Raw genomic sequence first — 22820 nt, forward strand, 5'->3', positions numbered from 1 at the left:
TGTGTTGTATTTTCTATGCTCCGGTAGAAAGCAGCTTACATTAACACCTTTCAGAACTGATGAAGTCTCAAAACAGGACAAATCAAATACAAGAAATCCAATGTCATTTAATGCCTTTGTTGCTAGTTTCTTAGCTAAGGAGGCCAGGAGAGAAAAGGTTAATCAAAGATGATTCTTACTAGACTACAAGGTGATTTTTATGGCGGGGTGACAGAAGCTGTTACGGAAGGGTTTCTTTCCGTTCTCCTTCATTTTGTCTGCCTCTCCGTCCCTCCTTGCACCGTGCAAGCTCGGCAGGTCTGTCCTGGCCTCCGAATCGGGGTAAGTGTTTACATGCCTGGCTGACTCCAGAAGGCTGGCATGCCCCAGGAACTCAGGGCAGTGGGTCAGGAGATGGCACTGTTCACTCTCTGTAGGGCTCGAGTCCTGCCAGGGTGCTCCCAGCTGGAGACCATCCCCTCGGGTGCCTGCTGCATAATATGCTGCTGGTCCTGAACCTTCATGAATGAGAAATTCCTGTTTTCCAAGTAGAAAATGGGTGACTACAGTAGTAACTGAAGGCAGGATGGAAAAAGTTTTGAGGAGAGCTCCTCAAACCATAGAAGGTGGATTTTAAGAAATCGTTAAGAAGCCCAGGAGGAAGAGGTGATAACTTCAGGCAGTAGGAGTGGAAGTGTCAAGAGTTTTCTGAAATTACCATACCTGGCTCCCTGTTGTCTATTTGACCAGTTCAGCTGGCCAATAACTTATAGATTGTCTGATTTGGAGGGAGAACAAGTATTCAAAACTCTGTTAAAAAAATTATGAAAACATCAATATGTTAATGCTTTTCAAAGAATTGTAGATGTCCAAATGCCGCAGAACTTCCCACAATAACTTATTTTGAGCAAAGATGCAATGTCAGAAATCAAGGTTAGGCAGCTGTATCTTCCTTTGCTGACGTGCTCCATTTTGTTTTAGTGAAGCAGTGCTCGCTTCCTGCTGCTGATTGCAGTGTTGTGCCCTGTTTAAATATCTTCTGGGGAAGACCAAGGAGAATGAAGCTATTAAAAAAACCCTAAATCTGAGGTTCTCTGGGATCATTTGAAATGAATCATTATTAAGCAATTCTGCCTCACACCTTTTTAGAAAGTGAGTATTTAATTGCTAGTGTTCAAATGCATTTTCTTAGGAAATGGTTCCCCTTTGGACATCTCCTTTCTCTTTGGGTAATTTAGTTTTAAAAATGCTGAAAATTGGAATAATGCACAATTAAGAATAATAGTTACACCACTCATTAGGGAAGTGATAGCAGACTGACAGTCTCATGTGAAACACAGAGAAAGCAGAGAAGCTTTATTCCCCCTCTGTGCTTGCCCTGACCCTGAGTGGATGCATCTTGAGGAAGAGTCTGACACAAATTCCCATACATTTGCCTGTCTGAATATGTTAAAGAGAAACTTCTAATTGATGTTTCTTTGGGGATATAGAAATGCAGAATGACAGAATTTCTTTTTTTTTTTTTTCTCCCAGAATAAAATATTTGGCAGTTTCTCTGCCTCTTTAAGAAACATTAGCCATCAAGAACCCAATAGAAAAGAACAGCAAATTGCAGTGAACAGCTGTAATTGAAATAAGGAAAGAAAATGACTCATGAATTGATTTTAAAAGAATTTGGAGAATTCGAATTCATCTAACTAGTCCTTTAAAGACAGAATTTTCTTCACAGTAGATCCTATTGCATCTTGCAATATGTTGCTTCCTTGCCTCTGCAAATTCATTTGTGCTTGTAATCTAATCCTTCTAAGGCTAATCTAAGCCTTCCTGTGCTACTAAATAGGTAGATATAATAAGCAGTCTATTGATTTGTGTTACTCTACCTGGTTTCAGAAGCAGTTATTATACCAAATAGCTTTTACTTTGCTGGGCACTCTAGCTCATCTGTTTTGCTGCTGAGTTTTCATGCAATAGTAAGCATCTTATAGTGCTCACTTTCTGAAATATGCCTTTTTTTTTCTTGGTATTCTGACAATATATTTATTTTCTTCCAATTTACATATGGTTTCTGATCTTTCATGTGTTACTGTCTTCCATATAAAGCATTTTTTACCCAGATGAGTATTCATAAGTCCTTGTCAGCTATTTATAATGCACTAAAAGCCTATTTTATGTTTCACACATCAGTTTGCACTGCAGGTAGGGTGGAATCTGTTATGTATTGGTGTGCTGTTTTCTCCCCAAAAGTATGCCCAGTGTCTCAAATAGTCAAATCTTTTTATTCTCACCTCTTCATCCACGAGGAGGTTACAGCTATGTAGCTGGTCATGTTCAGGGACCTGGAAGCATTTTGCAGACACACTTGACTCAAACATCCAAATTACTTCTCCAGTATCTCTTTTTATACCTTTCTACCTGGTTCTGCATATATCTTCCAGGGTTTGTCAGAAGCTTTGGCAAGTTCAACCCCTATAGACCCATTAGGCAGTTGCCAAACAGGTGTGTATGCAGTACAAAGAAAGTAATTATAAATATTAATGATGAAATCCTCCTCTGTGTAACAGTTATATCCATTTTAGTGTATGAGGAATGACCATTTTTATGCAGTTGACTATGAAACCTGTCCATTGAATGATTTCTGTGGTGTGATCTGAAATCCCATCATCTGGTTTAAGATTATATAATCTTTGAAGTCACCTAGCTGTTATTTCAAGTATATTTCTGCAGAGAATAATGATGTATTATGGGTCAGCATTTACAGAATAAGCAGCTTTGTGAGGCAGTTGTTCAGGTAAAATTTCAGAAGCTAATCACAAAATGATCCAAGGAATGAATTTTAAGATCATCTTTGGCTTGGCAGAGGTATAGCCCCTGACTTGATGGCTTGATAAGACTGACCTGAATGGACTAGAGGGTTTAAACCAATCAACTGGCTTGACCAAAATAGTATCCCTTGGCCCTTTCTTTTATTTTTATCTGACATCCTTTGGCTTCCTCAGAGTTGTGGTCCTGAGGTAGAACTACATTAGGATAGCCCTTCTCCTGTTATGTCTATATGCTTCTGTTACAGCAGTTTGATCCAAAGATGCTGTACGTGGTCTCTGAAGTTCATTAAGTTCATTAACTACTTCCATAGTTGTGTGTGTGTATGTGTGTGTGTGCATATATATATATATGTAGTGTGTGTGTGTATATATATATGTATGCTATTTGTCCAGAAGGTAAGTAGTCCTACAGTACTTGTTACTGGGAACTCCCTGCCTTAAGTGGGCCTCCTCTCATCATTATTAAACTGTGACTTTTTGGTCTGTGGCTGTGGGCTTGGCAGTGCTAGGTTTATCTCTTGTGGTAGAAACTAAATAGCTTTTCTGTGTTAGTTGCATTTTCATGTAAGCAATATATTCTATGTTAAATTCCCAGATCCTCCAAGTTTTCCTCATACTCACCTTTTTAATTTGGATGGGGAAGACAGTGTCTCTATGGGTTTCTGAGGATTTCCACACCTCCTGCAACTTAATTTTGCCCCCTCTTTAGAACAGGCCAGTATTGCTTATCAGGTATTAGGGTCACCAGCATCAGACCACACTGCTGTGAGATGAGGCATTCTGGTTTCTCCCAGAGACGAAACCAGATTTCTTTCGAGAGGTGCTTAGCCCAAGAAGGGAGAGGATTTCCTAGAATTTTAATCATACCCCTTATGTTTTCACCCAAACTAATGTGCTTTAGAGCTGTGCTAATTGACCTGATGTTCTGGTTTTAGATTTGTGGTAGTAACTCTCAGAGCTAATTTACACAATGTGCTTTGAACTGAACTTGGTAATGCAAATATAATGTCCTATTAGCAAACTACGAATGGTTCCTACTGGGATTTGTACAATGATTCTGAGCTCATTATTACTGTCATTCTATACTGTGGATGAGTAGAGGAAAAATAATTAAACAAAATAGTACTTTAAATCCCAAAAGGAATGTAAAATCAACAAAGTTGAAAACCCAGAAGTCTTAACTTGTGTTTAATATATACACTCTGTGGAAAGGGAGGAGGAAGCAAGGGTATGTGTTAAACACTCAGCATAGCTGCCCAACCTAATTGGATGGAAAAATTGATACCCAGTGAATCATGTATTTCCCCCAAATGATTCCATACTTCTCTGAATTTAAGACTGATAATGTTACGTGGAAAATAGTGTAAGAAGTATTTTCTTCTAATCCTCCTTTAAATATAAGTCATCTTCCAAAAGTGTTGCTTGGGGATTTAGCTGTGTGACTCCTACTGATATCACTGGAAGTTTCACAGCTAAAATGCACAAACAGTGCTTTGAAAAAGTCTCTTGCAGTCCAACACTGAGGAAGCATTGCTGTGTGAGCATTTCTCATTTCTACAACTTTACCTGGTGTGAGCAGCAAAATCTATGGGAGGCCTTAAAGTTCAGAAAACTGTTGAATGTTCCTCAACTTTGCATAAACATACAGGATGGTACAAGTCTGCTTCTATTAGACTGTGGGCATTTTGGCCCAACCTTTAAAATTCAATTGGGGTGAGGTGGGGGGGAAAGACAGGCAAGCCACCTCTGACTGTTCAACTGACATATCAGTTGGTCAGCCAAGCAAAGAGGTAGTAGCTCAATTGAAAAAAATATTGTCCAATCTGGTGCTCTGTAGCACTTGGCTCTACTCAGACTTGAACAGTGCCCTAGGAAGTGGGCTATTACGTGCTTATCAGCTGCAGACCAGCTGAGACCAACGGAGTTCCCCTTGGGCTCAGTTCTTCCAGCAGCACTTTCCAACCTGATCTTCATTATTACTTTTTTTTTCCCTATTTACCTCTATCCACTTCTCTTTCTGGCACTACTCCGGTCTGTTCCTGGGCAGATTGTCTCTCTTATACTGTTAACTGCCCAATAAGTAGACAGGATACCTGAGCAGGAAGTGCAAGTCATCCCCTCTATGTTCAGGCTGTGGGACTGGTGGAAAATTTCATTCCCTAGGCATCGCAGTTCAAATTTGGTGTGGTCCAGCTGGTGACTTGCAGACAATTCCATCTACCTGGCCACCTTTTCCATGAAGGAGTGATGAGAAACAGGTGGATGTTGTCTGAAGAGCTAATTAGTTTCTCCTGGCCAGAAGAAGTAAGAGTTACTGCTGCTCTTGCACCTTAGTGAGGAGAGAAGGTTGAGAGAGGAAGCATAAAATCCTAACTCTGTACCTTTTGGAGCAGCCTTGTAATACTGCTCTTGCTGTGGGTTTTGGGATGTCCTGAAGATTTGGACCTTGACTTTTACCAGAGTTGGACTTCTACTTCATGTCTTCAAAACTTAAGAAATTAAAACTTCCCAGAAGCCACTCAAAAAATAATTTGGTCATGAAGATTAGATCAACTAAGCATGTGAATTCATATCTAAAGAACATTTGGTATTAGAAGATGTTAAGCTACTGTAGAAGGAGTCTACATCAGCCACTGGGAAATTATTTCAACATCACCAGAATGACCAGTAAAAGTCCACAAACTACCAACTTGGGAGTCGTTATTAGATTGTGCTAGAACTTTTCTTTTCTGGCAGTAACTTAAGCACTCCAAGTTTGGTGTGGAGGGCAAAACCAGAAGTAAAATTCCCTGTGGTAATGAATGATGTACAGCTTAAGTGAAAAGAGCAAAGTTGACAAGAACTGAAAAAGAGGAATTTGAAAGGCAGAGGAGTGGAAAGAAAAAAGAAGAATGGAGAAGAAAATGAGACACAAACAATGTAGACTTAGGAGTCAGGGAGGGAGACAGTTAGGGTCATACAGCAGACAAAATGTACAAGAAAGAAAATCATAGTCAAAAGTCAAGAAAAAGCGTCAGCTCCACCAGAAATGGTTCTTTTCAGTGAGAAAAAAAAATTATATATATATAAAAAAGAAGCCACTGCATTAAAGCATTGTGCTGCTTTGAAGAATGAATCCACTCATCCTACTTACAATATAGCAGTGCTGAGACTCCATGTGAAGGGCAAGGTCTTTAATTCCCTCCTTTTATGGACATTGTCAAACAGAGGTCTTAGGGTTTAATTCAAATAAAAGATTTTTCTATTGATGCTGAAACTGTCTGCTTCAATCTAGAAAGCGATTTTGAACTAGTAATAAGGCTGATTTTTTCATCATCTCTCTAAGCAAAGTATGAATTAAGTCTCTTTTTTAGCCAAAAAAAGGTTACAGGGAGCTCAAATATTTTATAGTTTATCCAGACAAGGGGAAGATGCAGATTTATGTCTGACTCTGGTGACAGAAGAGGGTATCAAGGAAAAAAAGATATGAAATAGAGTAACAAAGGTGGAAATTACATGGTAATCTGCAATGTAGTAGGTTTTGTCTTCCATTGGAATGTCATTGTAATCCCTTGTTTATTGTGCAGTTGGAAGTAGTGTGTGTATCTCATTTATAAAATGTATTTTATCATCTTAGGGGAAATCTTATGCCTTCATTGTCACCACCTTAACTTAGAGATATTAAAGCTGTTGCTTTCAAGATCTCTAGCAGAGTTTTGCATTGGAAAGTTAACAAGAAAGCTAACAAAGATTTTATGGTGTAAGCAGTGTTTTTAAGTCAGCCAGTTAAATTAATGATCCTGTCTTGAAAGCAGCTCAGAGGATGCCCACTCAACAGCGTGCACTTCTGTCTGTGACTGCCCTTTTGGGTGTTCAGGATTAGTATGAGCACTTAGTACACATACATTCTTGTAGCTACATCTGTTTTGCTCAGCTGCTGTGATTTTCCCAATTACATTTTGTAAATCTCTGTTCTAGCTTTGTATATTAGTAGCGTAGAGGCTTTTAAGGCATCACTGCATGTTCATGGTCAAAAGCATCATGTTTACATTGATATGTCAAGTATAGCCAAATATTACCGATGTGTTTAATGAAACTCATAAGCAGTTGTGTGCAGGTTGCATAATGCCAGGAGGAGGAGGCAGCAGCAGTCAGGGCAAAGATTATTAGGGTTTAAGGAAAGTGATATATTAAGGCTCTCTGCTGTACTCCTTGTTCCTGGAACGACTGCAGAACAGGCTCTACTCAGCCTCTGTGCTGTGCAGCTTCACGTTTTTTCTTGTTTAGAAGCCCTGTAATTGCATTGCAGAAAAAATGCCTGGTATAGCCAACAGTGACCAAGTAGTTTACAAAGGGTTTCTGAAAACTGCAGTGTATTGGACTATGTGGGACACTTTGCTTCTCTATATCGCTGCTCATTGTCAGCTATTTTTTAAAAAAGAAATTGCTGCTTCTCTGTAGTTTGACGACCTGTTCTAGATCCTTGGAGAGAACAGCGGTGCAAAAACGCAAGTTAGAGCTATTTGCAGTTATCATTTATAAGCGTTGGTACAGAAAGTCACTGCTTTATTTGATGTCATTTCAAGGTTGTTAAAAAATAGCTTGCAATGCTGAATATTCCTCTTTCTCATTGCTATCGCAATTTGTATTACTTCTAACCTTCAGTATATACCTTTGAGCTCTGCTTTGCTTTCTTTAAAATAATCTGAAGGACTGATGTCTTAGCAGCCATTTATTCTACTGGAGTGAAGATGTGTTTGTCATTTTCCTTTGTCAGTGGTAACATTGGCCTTTTTTTAACACTTTTTTTCTTTTTTGTTGACTTCAAAGCTCTTATGCTTGTACTCAACTCTCCCTTTCATCTCTTTTAGTAGCCAGATTATATGGCAGCATTTGGGAGCAAATTCTAATTTTTTTTTTTTTTTTTGGCTGTGCTGTGTTTTTGTTCCATAAAGAAGTTTTGAGCACAAACATCTTATGCATTAAATAATTGTATTTGTTGAAGTAAAAAATATATTTTATCCTCTGGATGAGGGCTGTCTCTCTCTAGGTGCCTGGGTTCTTGCTAATTTGTATAGCCTGACTAGCCAACATGTTGAGCTGGAGAAAAGATAATTAGCAATATTAAGAGTAGCATGAAATTTTGTGGAGTCCTTCTGGAAGAAAATTTCTGGAGGGGTTAGAGTGATTCAAAGAAGTCTTTGACCGTCTTCCCTTTGTGACCTTAAATTGAAAAGCCAAAATGGGTCACTCATTTAATATCATTTTTTGGTTGCAATTCAGGGACTAAAACATTAGGTTTAATACAGAATGCTTGAAAGTTCAGCAGAACAGCCACCGTGGGAGAACTTAAACTAGCTACTGTGTATTTTAGAAGCCTTGATGTTGCTGAACAGCTCTGACAGACGTCTGATGGATCATCCCTATTAGCCATAAGGTATCCTGTTAAGCCAAAAACTGAATCACGATTTCATTTGTCTTAAAGTTTGTCTCCTCAGACAAAAAAATTTGAACTGTTCCTCCTTTTCATAATATAGGCATTAGATGTTGTCAGTTATTGTCGTGGAGCTTAGCCCCTGCATAAAGCTTAATTGTTCTTTGATATTTGTCTTGGATAGCTGTATAAAATGGCTAATTCTGGGTCTTTTTGTTCTATCTAACAGTGTTAACATAAATCTTACTTTCAGGAAAAACTTGTGGCAATTCAAGTAACAAATCTGAACTCTTTTGATGCCTATGCACATGTCAAGTCTGGTTGCCTTGTTAACTTGTTTAATGGTTTCCAGATGATCCCTTGTGACTGCTGACAGTCTACAGAGGGCAAGCTGGACACATGTCTCTCCTTGATGTTCAGGCTTGGCTTTGCAAGAAGAAATGAGAAAAAAGAAAATGTTTTTTTTTGGGGGTGGGGGGGTGGTCTGAACAGATGGTCAGCAGAGGATTGAAGCAATAAGTTGCGAACAGGCAGAGAGGAAAACCAGGTAAGAAAAAACATGAAGAAAATGTAAGCAGATTGCTCTCTCTCCCTCAGCCTTCCCCTTCATTTCTCCCCAGTTGTTCAGTGAAAAATGGAAGGGAAATAGGAATGGAAAGTGAAAGGAAACTTTCCTCATGGTTTTTGGAAAGGATATGATACTTTCAATCCTAAGGTACATTACATAATAATTTATCGATGTTCTACATAAAGAGTGACTTGGGTGGCTGCAGAGAATCTAGCAAAACAAGAGGGTCCTATCCATGTGATGGGGTGGGAGAGTAAAACTCAACCCTTGCCTTGCCTGTAGGAGAATTAGGAACCTTCATCCCCTAAGGATGTTGTCAGTGCAGATCTCCAGCATCTTTCCGGAAGCAGTGCTGTGCAGCCATTCTGGAGCTAAAAATTGTGCATGGTTCCATGTCTTAACTCATTTTAAATAAAGTAAAACCTGTCTGTAATGAAGAAAACATTTCGGGGAGAAGCTGGCTTATTTATGTCAGCAGTGTAAAGCAGAGAGATAGGTTGGATTTGAGTTCAGATTTCCCTGCAGTGAGAACACTGCCATCCGGTACCAAGCACATGACAAAGTAGGAATGGTTTTCTTAACATCTGCAGCCAATTTAAAGCTCCATTTCATGCACCCTAAACATTTGTAGCTTTTGAATCATTTGTGGAAAGGTAATCAAACCTGTAATAGGGGGTCTGCACCTGGCCTGTGGATACTGCAGAGGTGGTATGTTGCAGGAGAGGAGTTTTAAGTTGGAAGGCCTGGAGGCTGATCCTCGATCAGTGGCTGGACAGGTGGGTGGTCTTGCACTAATCACTTTATAACCCTCCCTACACTTTATATAGCTTCTTAAAGTATCAAGGCAGGTCTGTTGTCCTGTAAGTTCAGTGCTCTGGTCACTGCTGGGCCAACATTTCACCTACTGCCGCTTTAATTTAGAAGCAGTATGCTTGCTTTGATACTGCTTAATAAAACAATTTGTAAAATTTCAGCTGATTTTTTTTAAAAGGTAGATTATTTACTGAAAGTATTTAGAAAGTAATTTGGCTCCTTCCACCTGCAGTCTCCCATATGTAGCACAGGAGGAATTACTGTGTGTCAGGCTTGCCAGATTTTACAGAATACTGAAAGAAGCTTAGAAACCCCGTGAAAGTATGGTAATTCTCTTCAATTTAGGCAATTTAATCATCACAGAACTTGAAGGGTCACCTGTCTCTTTGGATGAAAAGTACCACATACAGTGAAGAATGTTCAGGAGGTAAATTCTGGGAATGTCTGTTTTTTCAAATGTGCCTTTTTAGGCACGGTGGTGTGTGTGTCCCCCTGGCTTTTCTGCTCTGCAAACCTTTTATGCCATGCCCAGAGAGATAGAATTGTAAGTTGTTATAGGCAGAGCTGCTGGAACCTCCTGTCATTTCTTTTTTTAAGGTTTAGTTTACTGGGTTTTATTTCTTTGTCAAACTTCTGTTCATGCTGAGATTTTCTATACCTTATATCTGCCCTGACATCTAACTTGAGGGCAGAACATGGCCTCTCTGTTAAAATCAGTATTTTCTATATACTATATATGTTCAGCTGTAATTTTTTATGTCAAAGGCAAGGTATCACTCATTGGGCAGGGACTCATTGCAGGCTCAAATTCGTTGTTGCACCAAGGCCTACAAATTAAGCCAGCTGTAAATATGTTGGGAGTCTTGTAGGCAGAGGGACAAAGCAGATGGAGCATGGTTCTTTGCCTGCTTCTGCTATGTGTAAACCACCATCTCCCCAGATGAGCTGGTACTTGGCCTTTCTGGGGTCTCCTAAAGAGAGGAAACTGTCTTGGGTATTGCAATGCCCACCCACTCCCAGCATGTCTAGAGTTTAGACTGTATGCTTCCTCCTCTTCAGGATGTACCTGCGTGTTTGAGAGAAAGTTAAAAGTAGACCTTCTGTATTAGCAACCCCAGAGGGAACTTCCTGAGGAAGATCTGCTGTTCACTCTGTACTTTTCCTCTTTTCCTGTTTCAGTGCAGCATAGGTGGGAAAATGCTTTGCTGTCCTGTGTTCTGCCAATTTTGTATTTCTTTATTACTCTTCATATATTTTTATTACTTCCCATATTTTTACAAAGGTTGAGGGTATGAAGTGGCAGTATACTGTAAGATTTTAAATGTAAGAGTGCGCAAAGTATTTTAAGACAGTGATGCTTAAGCTAGAACCTTTAATTGTTTGATTCTATTTATCAGAAGAGTTGCTCTATGGTGTCAGAGCAGTTGACCATCTAGTGCTGGAGAGACAACTGAAGCTGATGGAGGAAATCTTCATATGGACGAGATGCAACATACTGCATCCCTCTGAGAGCTGTGAAAGCAGTGGAGTGGCATTTGACAATAGATTCCTGAAAGCCCCCTGTCCTCTTGTGGGATGGGATTATGATAAAATCAACATTACCAAATCACCTAGCAGTTCCTGCAGACTCTGTTCCATGCAGAGGGATTGAGGCTGTCTAGCAACCCTGCACAGTGCCCCCCTGCTGCATATGCACAGCTCTGTCCTAGCAGAACTGCTGTGCTTGTGTGTCACCGCAAAGCACAGCTTTGCATTTGTGTGACAGGACAGTATCCTGTTCTCCAGGCCAGCTGTTTTCAGAAGGAGGGAAAGGTCTTGTGGTTGAGTTATGGAATCATCTCCAGTTAGGCAGATAGTATCTTCAACTCAATCAAGTAAGATTGGGTTATGTCTTTAAATGTGTGGATTTAATTTCATAGATGTTCGTTACCAATTTTTGTCTTGCCAGTTCACCTTTATGTAGTCTTCCTAGTCAAGGAATAGCCAGTCTATTTAGAATCTTCCTAAATTTTGGCCACCTCATCTCTGGTGGCAGTAATTTCCTCAGGCTAACTTTATGCCATCCTGCAATGATATTTAGATGATTAGCACATTCCTTATAACAAACCACAATTGCTGGAAGAGACAGATAGTAACTACATATCTTGACATTTACTTTATTACTGGAAGACAGTCAATGAACCAGCATAGAATTTGGTTGATTGACTTAACCCAGACTGTTAGCTTTTTTTGGAGTATTTGCACATCTTTATTAAGGCACCTATTTTCCTCTCTTTAATCCTGGCCTTTTCTGTTCTTTCTACTTGAGTTTCCTGGAGAGAGGCTGTTGTTCTTTATGCAGAGCTTGTTCTTTGGGTTTTTCCCCTGTCTGTCTGCACGATGCAAAATTCCTTACCATTCTGTAATCCAAAATCTTATAACTGGGACTTGATAAATCATCTTGACATGTAGTTTAGCAGCTGAGATGTCATCTCTGTAGTTTGACTGGCTTTCCAAGCTAACCTTTCAATTTATCAAAGCCATTCTGCAGTTTTTCAACCCCAACTTCACACATTAATGCAGCATATCTTCCACAACAGAAAAGATCAGATATTTTCAACTCATCATGTTCTGCTTTTGCTTTTCTCTTAGTGTTAATAATAATTTCTACATGTAAAAAATACAGAATAGTGACAGGACAAGCAACCTTGTTCCCACTTAATTCTGCCCTCGGAGTTTACCCCAGGTGGATCAATGTGTGTCCATGGAGTTACTTCTATTTTTATATTGTTCTTAAGAGCCAAATCTCATCCTAGGTCCTTAAATTGGGCAAAAATCTCATTGAAGCCAGCAGTTTTGCTCTACCTGACTAATAAAGTATTTGAGAAGGAATGTAATGTTTGTGGATTAGAGAGGCTAATTCCATAGGCTTCAGGTTTGTTGTGCAGGTAAGTAATGTCTGGCAGTTCTTTTCATGCTGGGTCTAGATCTGCTAGCAGCCATTGCAGCCGTTCCAACCTTTAATTTTGTGTAAAAATGTGTGTCACTGTTCTCCCCTACTCTCCACCCACCCCTCCCAAAAAGAAAAAAAAAAAAAAAGCCTTCCAGAATGGAAGGCAAAAATTAACTTTGGACGTTGCATCTCTGGGACTCAAGGTGTGGATCACTTGTCTGATAGAGAAGTACAGACCTGTAGGCCAGCCATTAAAAACTGCTGTGATATTGGCTACCAATTTTTTAAGGCACCTAATTTAATTTTAAAGACATTTTTCTGAGGTGTCAAGCATCCGCACTGAGAACTTCCATAAGGACACTGCGTTCAAGGTGTCTCCAGTCAGATACTCAGTTTTAGAAAGGTTTTGAAAATCTTGGTCATAGAATCCAAAGCATATGTCATGGTCCACAGGTCTTTGTAAGCTCAATTTATGGTGACCAAGACTGAAGAATAAAAATGATGATACACCTTCACATGCAGGCTCAAATAATATTTGTAAGTAATAGAAATAGCATTACCCCACTGGGACTGCTTTCAGATGATAAACAACATGTGATGTTATTTTAAAGGAACACTATGTAGGTAAATTATTGGAATATATTTATGCAACTTCTAAAATGGCAGATTTATGCTTTGTAACAACTAAAAGGCCACCACAGGAGCTCACCACTGTCCCTCAGCTCTGGCCGACCAGGACTGATTCCAAGACTAGACTTTGCTGCTGTAAAGAGAAAGAAAGATACATGATAAAATAAGAGAAAGAAATGCTGAATCGCTTTTCTTCAATTAAGGCTTCACAAGGAAAGTCTATTTTTAATCTTAGCAAATACCCTGGTGTCTGATCTTCTGTGAGTATTTATATTTCTTTATTTTAATAACTCCTCTCAAGGGCCAGTATGAGTTAAGCATGTAAATCCCCAGAGAACTGATGAAAAAAGCAATCCCATTCACTTAAATGTAAAAATAAAGCATGTTTATGCAGAAAAGAATTTAATAAATCGTTGTTACTTTTTTTTTCCCCCTCTGTCATCTAGTACTTTCTTAGCAAGATTGAAGGCATGCACAGGTTCCTGTTTGCATTTTTTTCTTTGATGTGATGGTGAATAGATTCATTAAATTAGAACAAAAAAATCTGCTAATTTGTTCTTGTCTTCTATTTCAGATGGATGATCTAAAGGCTGAAAGTATTTCTGTATTTGTTGCAGTGCTGCTTGGAGTTTGTTACGAGGGATGTAACTTCCATCAGATTTTTTAAGTGGTGTTTTCCTTCCAGCAAAATCTCCAGGTCACAGCTCTTCCAATTACATGCAGAAGAAGGCAAGGAGACAAAGCTAGTCTGGGGAGCTTTCTCTTTCAGCAGCAAAGTTTGCATTTCTTTTAATGTACTTAAAGCATTTGACAGGAGAGAGTAGGGTTTAGTGATGTGAGGTGATTTCCAAATGAGTGTTAGCTTTTTACTGACCTACTTTTGACTAGCGGTGTATTCTTGTCCATTACTTTTTGTCATTGAATAATGCTGATATATTAAGCTGTGTGCTTCAAGGGCATTGTAAAATTGCATGTAGGGGCAGGACTGAACTGTGAAAGTGCGAATTACTCTATCAAGATCATACCCAATTAAAAAGTGACAAGCACAGCAGGAGAAATTGAAAGCAAGGTTTATCTTTCATGTAACATAAGAAGTCACTATATCGGTTAGAAACAAAGTGAGTGTGAAACAGATTCTCCACCTCTTCTCATCCCTCTCCAAAAATTAATAATATCTGCTGACTTCGTTATCTGAAAGAATAAGCCCCTGAGTTGTAACAGCTCACGTTGAAGAATATTATGACAATGGCAAGAGAAGGGGAAGTACAGCAGCCATACACCTTTAAGCTATCTGCTATCAAAGCATGCATGGGACCTTGGGTCAGCGCATTGGGGATTGACGGATAGGGAGTTTGGAAAAAGTGGTGCTACTTCATATAAAGCTGTAGTGTGTCATTAAAGGAGGACTTGCAGTCTTGCAGGCTCTCCACAGTTCTGCAGGAAGCGTAGGAATAAAAGTGTGGTAAGGAAACAAAGAACTTCTGCTAAGCACTGTAGTTGTTACAGAACTGCTACAAGCTGAGGAAACTTATTTAGGCTCCACTTCCATTGCAAAAATCCTTATATAACCTTTTACATAGCATTTGCCACCACTCTTCTAATGGTGAGATGGGTCTGTGAATGTATAAATGAATGCAGTTGTTTATGTTCTAGTCTTCTAGAATCTTGCTGGCTCAAGGTGTTGTGTTGCAGAACCTGTTCTGATGGTGAACCTGGATGAAAGATGTTAATGGACAAAATTGTAGTGCTTTCCAGAGTACTAGGGTTGTGGTGGGTTTTGTGAGGGTTTTTTTGGTTTGAGTTTTTTTGTTGTTGTTGGGTGGGTTTTGGGTTTTGGTTTTTTTTTTTTTTTTGCTAATCTGATAAACTCTCTTGTAAAATAAACAAGAAACCCCACAAAAAGTAGATCAACTGTGCAAAATATGTCCTATATTTGCTATTGGGATGCAGTCTGCTTCAGTGATGTGTGAATGCTGTCTGACCAGGTGAACACCACCTTTGCAGGCAGGCAGTGTTACATTGAGCCTGATGTTTGCTGCTAATGGTATTACCTAAGTGGTTTCAGTTAGTGAACTCCTCTGTGTGTGTATGAACACAACTTCAGCACAGCTGGTTTGATTAATGCTGAGTTTTCAGATTGGTTTTTTGTGTGTGGCATTCTACTTTGTGAAATACAAAAAGATACAAAAAATAAAAGGGGAAAGTGAGAAATACGTGTAAGCTGTGCTTGGAGGCACCGTATTGTAGGGAAGATGGGGGAGATAGATGGGTAAATTCACAGGGTACCTGATCCGTGTAGCAAGCTTCACCCTTGAAGACAGTGATGCTCTGTAGAATGCATCTTCATATAAAATACATATTTAATTGATGTACAATGAATTAAGAGTTTAAAAGTGACCAACTGATTTAACAGTACTACTAGATTTGGAGTTGGCAAACAGCTATTAGGGAGGGGGAAAAAAAAAGTTATTGTAATATGAAAATTATTATCCTCTAAAAGCCTCCATTTTCCTGGAGGGAGTTTACCTTTTTCCCCATTTGTACCCATGATGGAGTACTAAGGGTCATCCAAAAGAATGGCTTTATTATTGTGTGTTATGGTGAGTAGTTTACTGGAGTTTTTTCTGAGTGAAGAAGTTGTAGGGACTCATATGCAGGCAATATCTAGGTCCCAAGTTTAAAAACAAACAAACAAAAAATGCCAAAGCATAAAAACCCCGAATCTCATAACAATCTTGAGTGGTATTTCTTTCCATTCTATACTGGTTCAGTTCTAACAGAAGAAGTTTGATACAAGATTCATAACATTTTCAAGGACTTTTGTGCATGGACTGATGAATTAGTTAGGCTTGCTTGCTTCTCCTGAAGGTAAAGGGGAGGACCTAACTGTGTGGGTTTTCTTTCTTTTTTTTGGTTTTTTTGTGTGTCAAAATGAAACTTCTACAAGTTGTGCCTTTGTTAGTCTTACCATTTTTCTGGCACAACAAAGAGGTTAATGCATTAATTACTAGGTATATTAATGTAATACAGATACAATAGACTTTCAAGCAAAAAAGGGAGAAGACACCCACATGTGTCTTCTTTTACATGGATGTAAAAAAGATGAATGGAATTCTCATTTCTAACTGATATATGTAAAATTTGTGGGTAAGAGATGAGTTGGTTTAAAAAACAAAACAAAACAAACAAAACTGTACAGTTATACCATTACCTAACTTTGACTTTTGTTTTGCAGTGACCAATGTAAAAGAAAATGCTGAAAAGTACATGGAGATCCTGGAGGACAAACTACATAGGTAAGGATAATATCATGGAAACCTTTGAAAGTTTAAAAATGCTTGTTAATGCAGCATTGACATACATAAAAGTGTTAGGGAATGTTTTGGAACTTGCATTAAAATAATACCAAAAATAGTTCAAAGTTTGAAATCCCGTAAGTGTTATCGTTAAGACCTCTGTTCATCGCTATGTTCAGCAGCTTTGTTACCAGCCTGCCATGGATGCAGGTGGAAAAAAGAATCTGTGTTCTCTGGTGAGTAGGACTACCCTGGAGTGGTGGTGATATGGCCAGAGAAAAGGGAGCATGTGTGCGGTTGGTGTGCATCACTCCAGCTCCACCTGCAGGTGCTGTAATCCGTGGTGTGAGCTCTTGAACACCCAGAAGCCCGTAAGTGTTGGGTGAAAAGGGATCCCTTACCAGTCTTCTGGGCATCTTTAACAAGTAATGACTCCTTATGTAACAGTTTTGAAAGAATGCCATTTTGGGGGATTGTGGAAAGCAAAGAGAAACCAAGACAACAATGGAGATGTTTTAAGAACTGAATCCTAATGCATAATACACTTATTTTGATACTTATTTTTTTTAACAAAATAATAGCATTTATATTTCCTTCACTTGCTGTGTGAAGGGGGCCCTAGATCATCCTAAGTCTTAGGCTGTTCCTTGAAGTATGATTAGTAAATGTTGCTCTGCTGTTGTAATGTAGTCTTCTATTATAGTGGACTTTGCCTTGCACAAGTATATTTATATTGAAAAGAGATTTCATAGGAAGTAATTGGAGCTTGTGTCTTAATAAAATGCAAGCCACCAAATTAGTGCCACTTCCTTTTCTATTACTGAGCAGGTATAATTAATAAACTTGTTGCCCTCTATCTTTTGTTGTATTGATAGAGAGAGGGTTCTAGATCTTTAGATTTGCTCACTCATACTTTTGAATACAGAAATATTTATTTTGCATAACTCCTAAATTTTAAAGTAAGTTAGAGAGCTGAGTGAAAAATGGTGGAAACAGAGCTCAAAGATCAAGCTGTGTGTGTCCTGCCTAATCCCCCTTAATAACACTTATACTCCGTATATTCCAATCTATAAGTAAGAAAGACAGACAAGCCTTAAGAACTTTGTGGGTTGTCTTTTTGAAAACCATACTCTTTATTAAAAAATGTAAAGTATAACAACATGTATTGATGCTTCTAGGCTGTATGGATTTAACTGACATCAGGCTCCCAGAAAGTAGTAAATTTATCTTAAACAATTAAATACTTGGAGAATCTGTATAGACTCTTTTATCCTTCTGAAAATTTTCATATAGAATTTGCAGCTGTGACTTTTTAAGATTTATTTATGCTTTTTTGTGTAATTTTTGGGTTGTCTACTTTTCTGCATCAGTTTCTTAAATTGCAACACATTTTTATGTGTCTTGATAGGTGTTGTTAATGAGCTTGCAGCATGCTTTTTTCCCTTTTCCTGCTATTTGTGGGAGAAATTTCCATGCTGCACTGCTGGTATGCATCCTGCTTCTGTGGGGAGTATCATTTCAGGGGAAGGATTAAAAGTTAAACCCTCTTTTTGGCACTGCGTTATGTTTTGGAAGTGGTTTTTTTATGAACTGTAATTGACCATTTCAAACTTCCCATACCAGATTTAGGAGTTGTTGAATATTGTAATATAATCTGTTGCTTTTGTATGCAAGGCTTGCCTTCCTCAGTACCACATCGACCTGGGCCTGTTTCACTCTAGGTTCTCTACTGCAACCTGGCTACGGGCTTCAAAGTTTTGCTGTTGAGATAAGTTGCTTGGTTTTTTTTTTTTTTCCCCAGCCTTTGCTGAGGACACAAATGCATGAAGTCTAAGTATATCGCTGCAGCCGTACTGGTGCATGGACTTTTAACATGCACCTTAGAGCTTGCCATCAGCTTCTCTGTTTCTAACAGACTGTTGGTGTTGCCAGGCTTCTAAAATTTCCGTTCCTGCCCTTAAGAGTTAAAAAACCTCCACAACAAAACCCCCCAAAAACCCCAACAACAAAACCTCATAAAACTCACCAAATAAACCCAAGAAAAATCTCCCCCCAAAAACCCACTATAGTGCTGGCCAAGGCCCCAGATGGTGAAGATTCAGTCCTGAAACAGTGATAGTTTTGCAATATGTACAAATGGTATTATTCTAAAAATAGTTTTTCCCAAGTAATTAAGGGCTAATAATTTCTTTTAATATTGGTGGGAAGAGAAAATCTCTAATGGTTTTACCAGAAAGAAGTCCTTAAGATACTACATCTTTAAAATATTTTTATATTTATACTAATAAAGTGTTATAGATACTTGTTTTTTAAAGGTTCTTTGACTTAAGTAATTAACTCCATCTGCTTTACAGCTTGAGTAATTAAAAAAAGTAAGCAAGAGCCTGAGAGGCGCGTTTTTTTTTTTTTCCTAACCTCTTAAGGAAGTAACTTGAGAGACTGTTTCTTTTTTTGGGGTCTTCATATAGATGCTCAGATTACTCCTTATATATCATAACCTAAGGAAAGGCTCTCTAAGGGAAGTTTAAAGACTGTTTTAAGTTTGCATTGTAGACAGAGGTACAATTTGCATCTGGCTCGTGGATGCACTTTTTTGGATGCCTTTGAAACCAATAAAGGATCAAGTCTGCACAACATGAATTCAAATAAGCTTCTAAAGCTTTTCTCCAGATGAAACACATCATTTTGCTAGGTGAGTTTCAAATAGAAACAACCAAGATTCAGAATGCTTCAATTTAAGATACAACTTCAAAATAAGATAGAACTGTTAGAAATGTAATTTTTGACCACTTTTATAGTAGAAGAGAATTAATGAAGAAAACTCAGACCAAAACAGCTTTAATGAAGAATAAAGTTAAAAAGTATCAATTTTATCAATTATAATATGGTTCTTCCCCCCCACCCTCCCCTTTTGTTTATTTTCTTAAGAAAAGTTTGGAACATATTCCTCTAGTGTTTTTTGTTTGTTTTGTTCCTTTTGGCATGGTGGGGGAACCTAGCTTATTCACTAAAGTGTCATTCTTTTTTTGGTGTGGTGCTTTTTTTTTAAAAAAAAACCCAATGCAGTACTTTTGACTGCAGACTACAAAATGCATCTGTTCTAAAGTAGCTTAATAGCTTGTTTATTGTTAATCTGCTTGATTAAGAACAGTACTCTTTTTTTAATAGCCTTGCACCTATAGAAAAAGAAGAGAAAATACACATTGACAGAAAAGGAAATATGCTCAGTGTCTAGTACGTTCATCCCAAAGAAGGCTTATCACCCATTAAGTATACAGATTGCTTGATATGTTTTTTTCCTTTTAAAATATACCTTGTATTCTGAGCAGTGGATTGACAGTTGTTAAGGACAGTATCCTTCAAGCAAAGAATAAATAAATAGCATTTTTAATAATCCTGTAGTCTGTCTCTTTTCCAGTCACCAATATCCATTAAGCCACTCCTAGAGTTTATACATTAAATCACTAGCTGCTCTTTTGAGAGTGTAAATGCCATTGCCATCACTTCTGTAGTAGACCTTGCAAATCGCTTACCTTTTGTTAGTAAACCAGAAATGTGCTAGAATGGTCAGTGTGTTCAGTGAAGACATCTGCCTGCATGAATATCTGAAGTGCAAGGATTTTTGCTTAGATAACTTCAGCTCATCACTTGAGCCATTTAAGAGGGATTGTACAGGAGTTCACTATAGTTGTCTGATCTAGTTCATTGAAAGTCAGCTGAGCATCTTCTTGTGGGACCCTTGTTCTTCCACAGAAAGTGTATTTCTCAATCTTGCTTCTTTATACTATAAGTGGAGGCTCTGCTGGGCCTTTATATCATTACCATGACTAAGGTGGGCTTCAACAATCCAACTCTTTCAAGAACGACCCAAGTTCTGCCATAAGTGAGTTTAAGTTGTGTAAATGGTTGAGGGTCATGAATTGAGCCCAGGAAAGTGCTATAAAGCCATAAGAGCAGAAGACTTAGGTTGGGATTTTGTGCTTAAATGCTGTCTCCCAAATCAGTACTTAAATAAAAGTGGCCAGATTTTGCAAAACGTGTGCGGTACCAATAAGCACCCTTGAAATCAATGGAGATGTAACCAAATTATGTTTGTTGAGGTACTTATCTGTGTTGTGAGAATCCAAGTCTAGACTTGGGGTTTGTAAGTATTCATTTGTTTTCGAAGATGCCAAAAAAATCACCTGCCTTCTAAATTGGTAAGAAAACTTTGATATATGTATTTCTGCATGAAAAGTCATCAGCTTTTGAGTTACTTGCTAACTCTTACATACCTCAATGAAAATCATGTGATGTGAGCAATTGTGTGTCTGTCACAATTTACATGTGTCTTGTATCTCATTAAATCTCTGTCCTAGCCTCAGTCTATTTCCCTTCCATTGAAGAGGTGGTTGTGAGAATGTGTGTGCATAAAAGATTGATCTGTGTGAAAACTGTATTTGATAGTTGGAGAAACAAAAACAAATGTGTGGAACAAGGTAAAATTTTTTTAAAAAAATTATCTTTCAGACCATGGGCCTTGCAGAAACTAGTAAATGTTCCACAGTAAATATAGTTATTATAAAGTGCTGTGCAAAACCAGGTATTGGATTACACCACTGAAACATGCAAGCAAAAGGCTTTGGTTCCTTCAGCTCAGTCTTACCTTTGGAGACAGTGCTGTGCTATTATTGCAGTAGTAGAGGGAAATAAGCCACTTTAAAAAAAAAGGTGTTTTTTTTAAAATAATACTTTTCTTTCTATACTTTTTTACATTTCTTTATACCAAAGAAAACAAAGATCAAATTAATAGTGCAAACCAGTTTCATGAGATTTAGGATGAAATAACAATGCTTTTATTTTTCAAGAGTCCATCTGCTAGATATCCATAGAAACATACTGGGAATACATTGCCCTTGTGAAACTTATTAGAAACTAATAATCTGTGAAAGCTTGCACTCTTAAGCAGATGGAGTAAATATGGCAGAATGGTTAGAAGAGAGTGTAATCTGAGGATTTCATTTTTTTGTATGCTGTGAATGATTTGACATTTGCCCTAAGAACTGGGCTTTTTGGTATACCAAATATTTCCTGAGTGGAATTGCATGTTAACATGAAAGTGATGCCTGAACCATAGCCTGAGCAATTAATGATAGATATGATATTCAATGAAGGAGCCATCTCACAAGTGAAAGTACATCTTGAGGGCAAAGGAGGCAGAGAGCAAATAAGTCAGGAGGAACTGAAGATCTTGGGATCATCGTTCATCCTTCTGCATGCACTCAGAATATAAGAGCCAGACCTGTAATGAAGAATTGAACCCTGAGGCAGTAGAAACCCCAGAAGGAGCTGCCTTCATTGCTGATTAAACAATTAGGCATTTAAATGTTTCTCAAGACTGTTTCTGCAGTGCAGTGAGGTCCCTGCATCCAACTGGAGCTTTTTAGCCTCCTGCACCTACCCAGAGCCCTGTTTGAAGTCTGACACTGTGCTGTTGAAGAGCAGCCTGTGGTATCCAAGCCTACAAGTACAAGCTTGCAAATATCGAGCGTTTTAATGACAAAGCCCCTCTGTGGCTGTCTACAGACGCTCCTGTAAGGGTAAGATTGCATCTTGGGCCTGTTAGTGTCTTGTATGTCATTGTGTAGAAAGCCTGATGTCTGCTAGAGGAGAACTGCTGTACTAAGGCTGCTGAGTAAGGCTTTGCAAAAGCTTTTCCCTCTCCTATAGGCAGCAGCTCAGGCGTGCTTGGGAGTGCCAGGTGGCCTGTGGTAATTCTGTGTAACCTGTGACCTGCCTCAGTTGAACTGAGGGCCGTTTCAGCTGCCAGTAGCATCTTAGGAGTGCACAGATGGGACTGAAATGCCATCTTTACCTACCTCCTCCCAAGACGGTATGTTTTCTACCTCTCTTTCAAGAGAGCACACAGCCCCCGTCCCTTGCTGGATAATGATCTGATCTTATTTTGCTTACCAACAGTTCTGCTGCAGGAGTGTTAAATGCAGGTTAGCCAAAATACTAGATTCTTCTAGTGACTCATTTAGTCCCTTTCTTCTTCCCAGCTGGTTTAAGCCATACACAGCTGTGAGAACATTAGCTCTGAAATTGTGAGCAGCAGACACTTTATATGTGGTGATGCATTCCTTTATATCTCATGGCCCACATGGTGATGGCTTCTAAATCCCTTATCATAACTGCCTCAGGCTGGAAACAATTTTTTTGTACCAGCCGATGTAAAGATGACATTTCTTGAGCTGATGGAATTTAATATGATTGTACTGTTCTCCAAGCCTCAAAAGATTATGCTGTGACTTCCATTCATCACAAAACCAAGACTTTTTAGTTGCTTTTGCTAATTCCCAGATAGGAATCATGAAATTATTTTGAG

General features: G+C 38.6%; 1 protein-coding gene across 1 annotated transcript in view; it reads left to right on the forward strand.

Annotated features, from left to right (window-relative positions):
- The window catches only part of DISC1 (DISC1 scaffold protein), a 214452-nt gene that overhangs the window by 147235 nt on the left and 44397 nt on the right, over positions 1-22820 (forward strand). Inside the window, exon 10 of the mRNA XM_074863132.1 lies at positions 16393-16453. Within this exon, the coding sequence (XP_074719233.1) occupies positions 16393-16453 (61 nt within the window). The remainder of the gene's footprint in view (positions 1-16392; positions 16454-22820) is intronic.

Source organism: Strix uralensis, chromosome 3 (genome assembly GCF_047716275.1).
Source record: "Strix uralensis isolate ZFMK-TIS-50842 chromosome 3, bStrUra1, whole genome shotgun sequence".
In the NCBI taxonomy this organism is placed as follows: Eukaryota; Metazoa; Chordata; class Aves; order Strigiformes; family Strigidae; genus Strix; species Strix uralensis.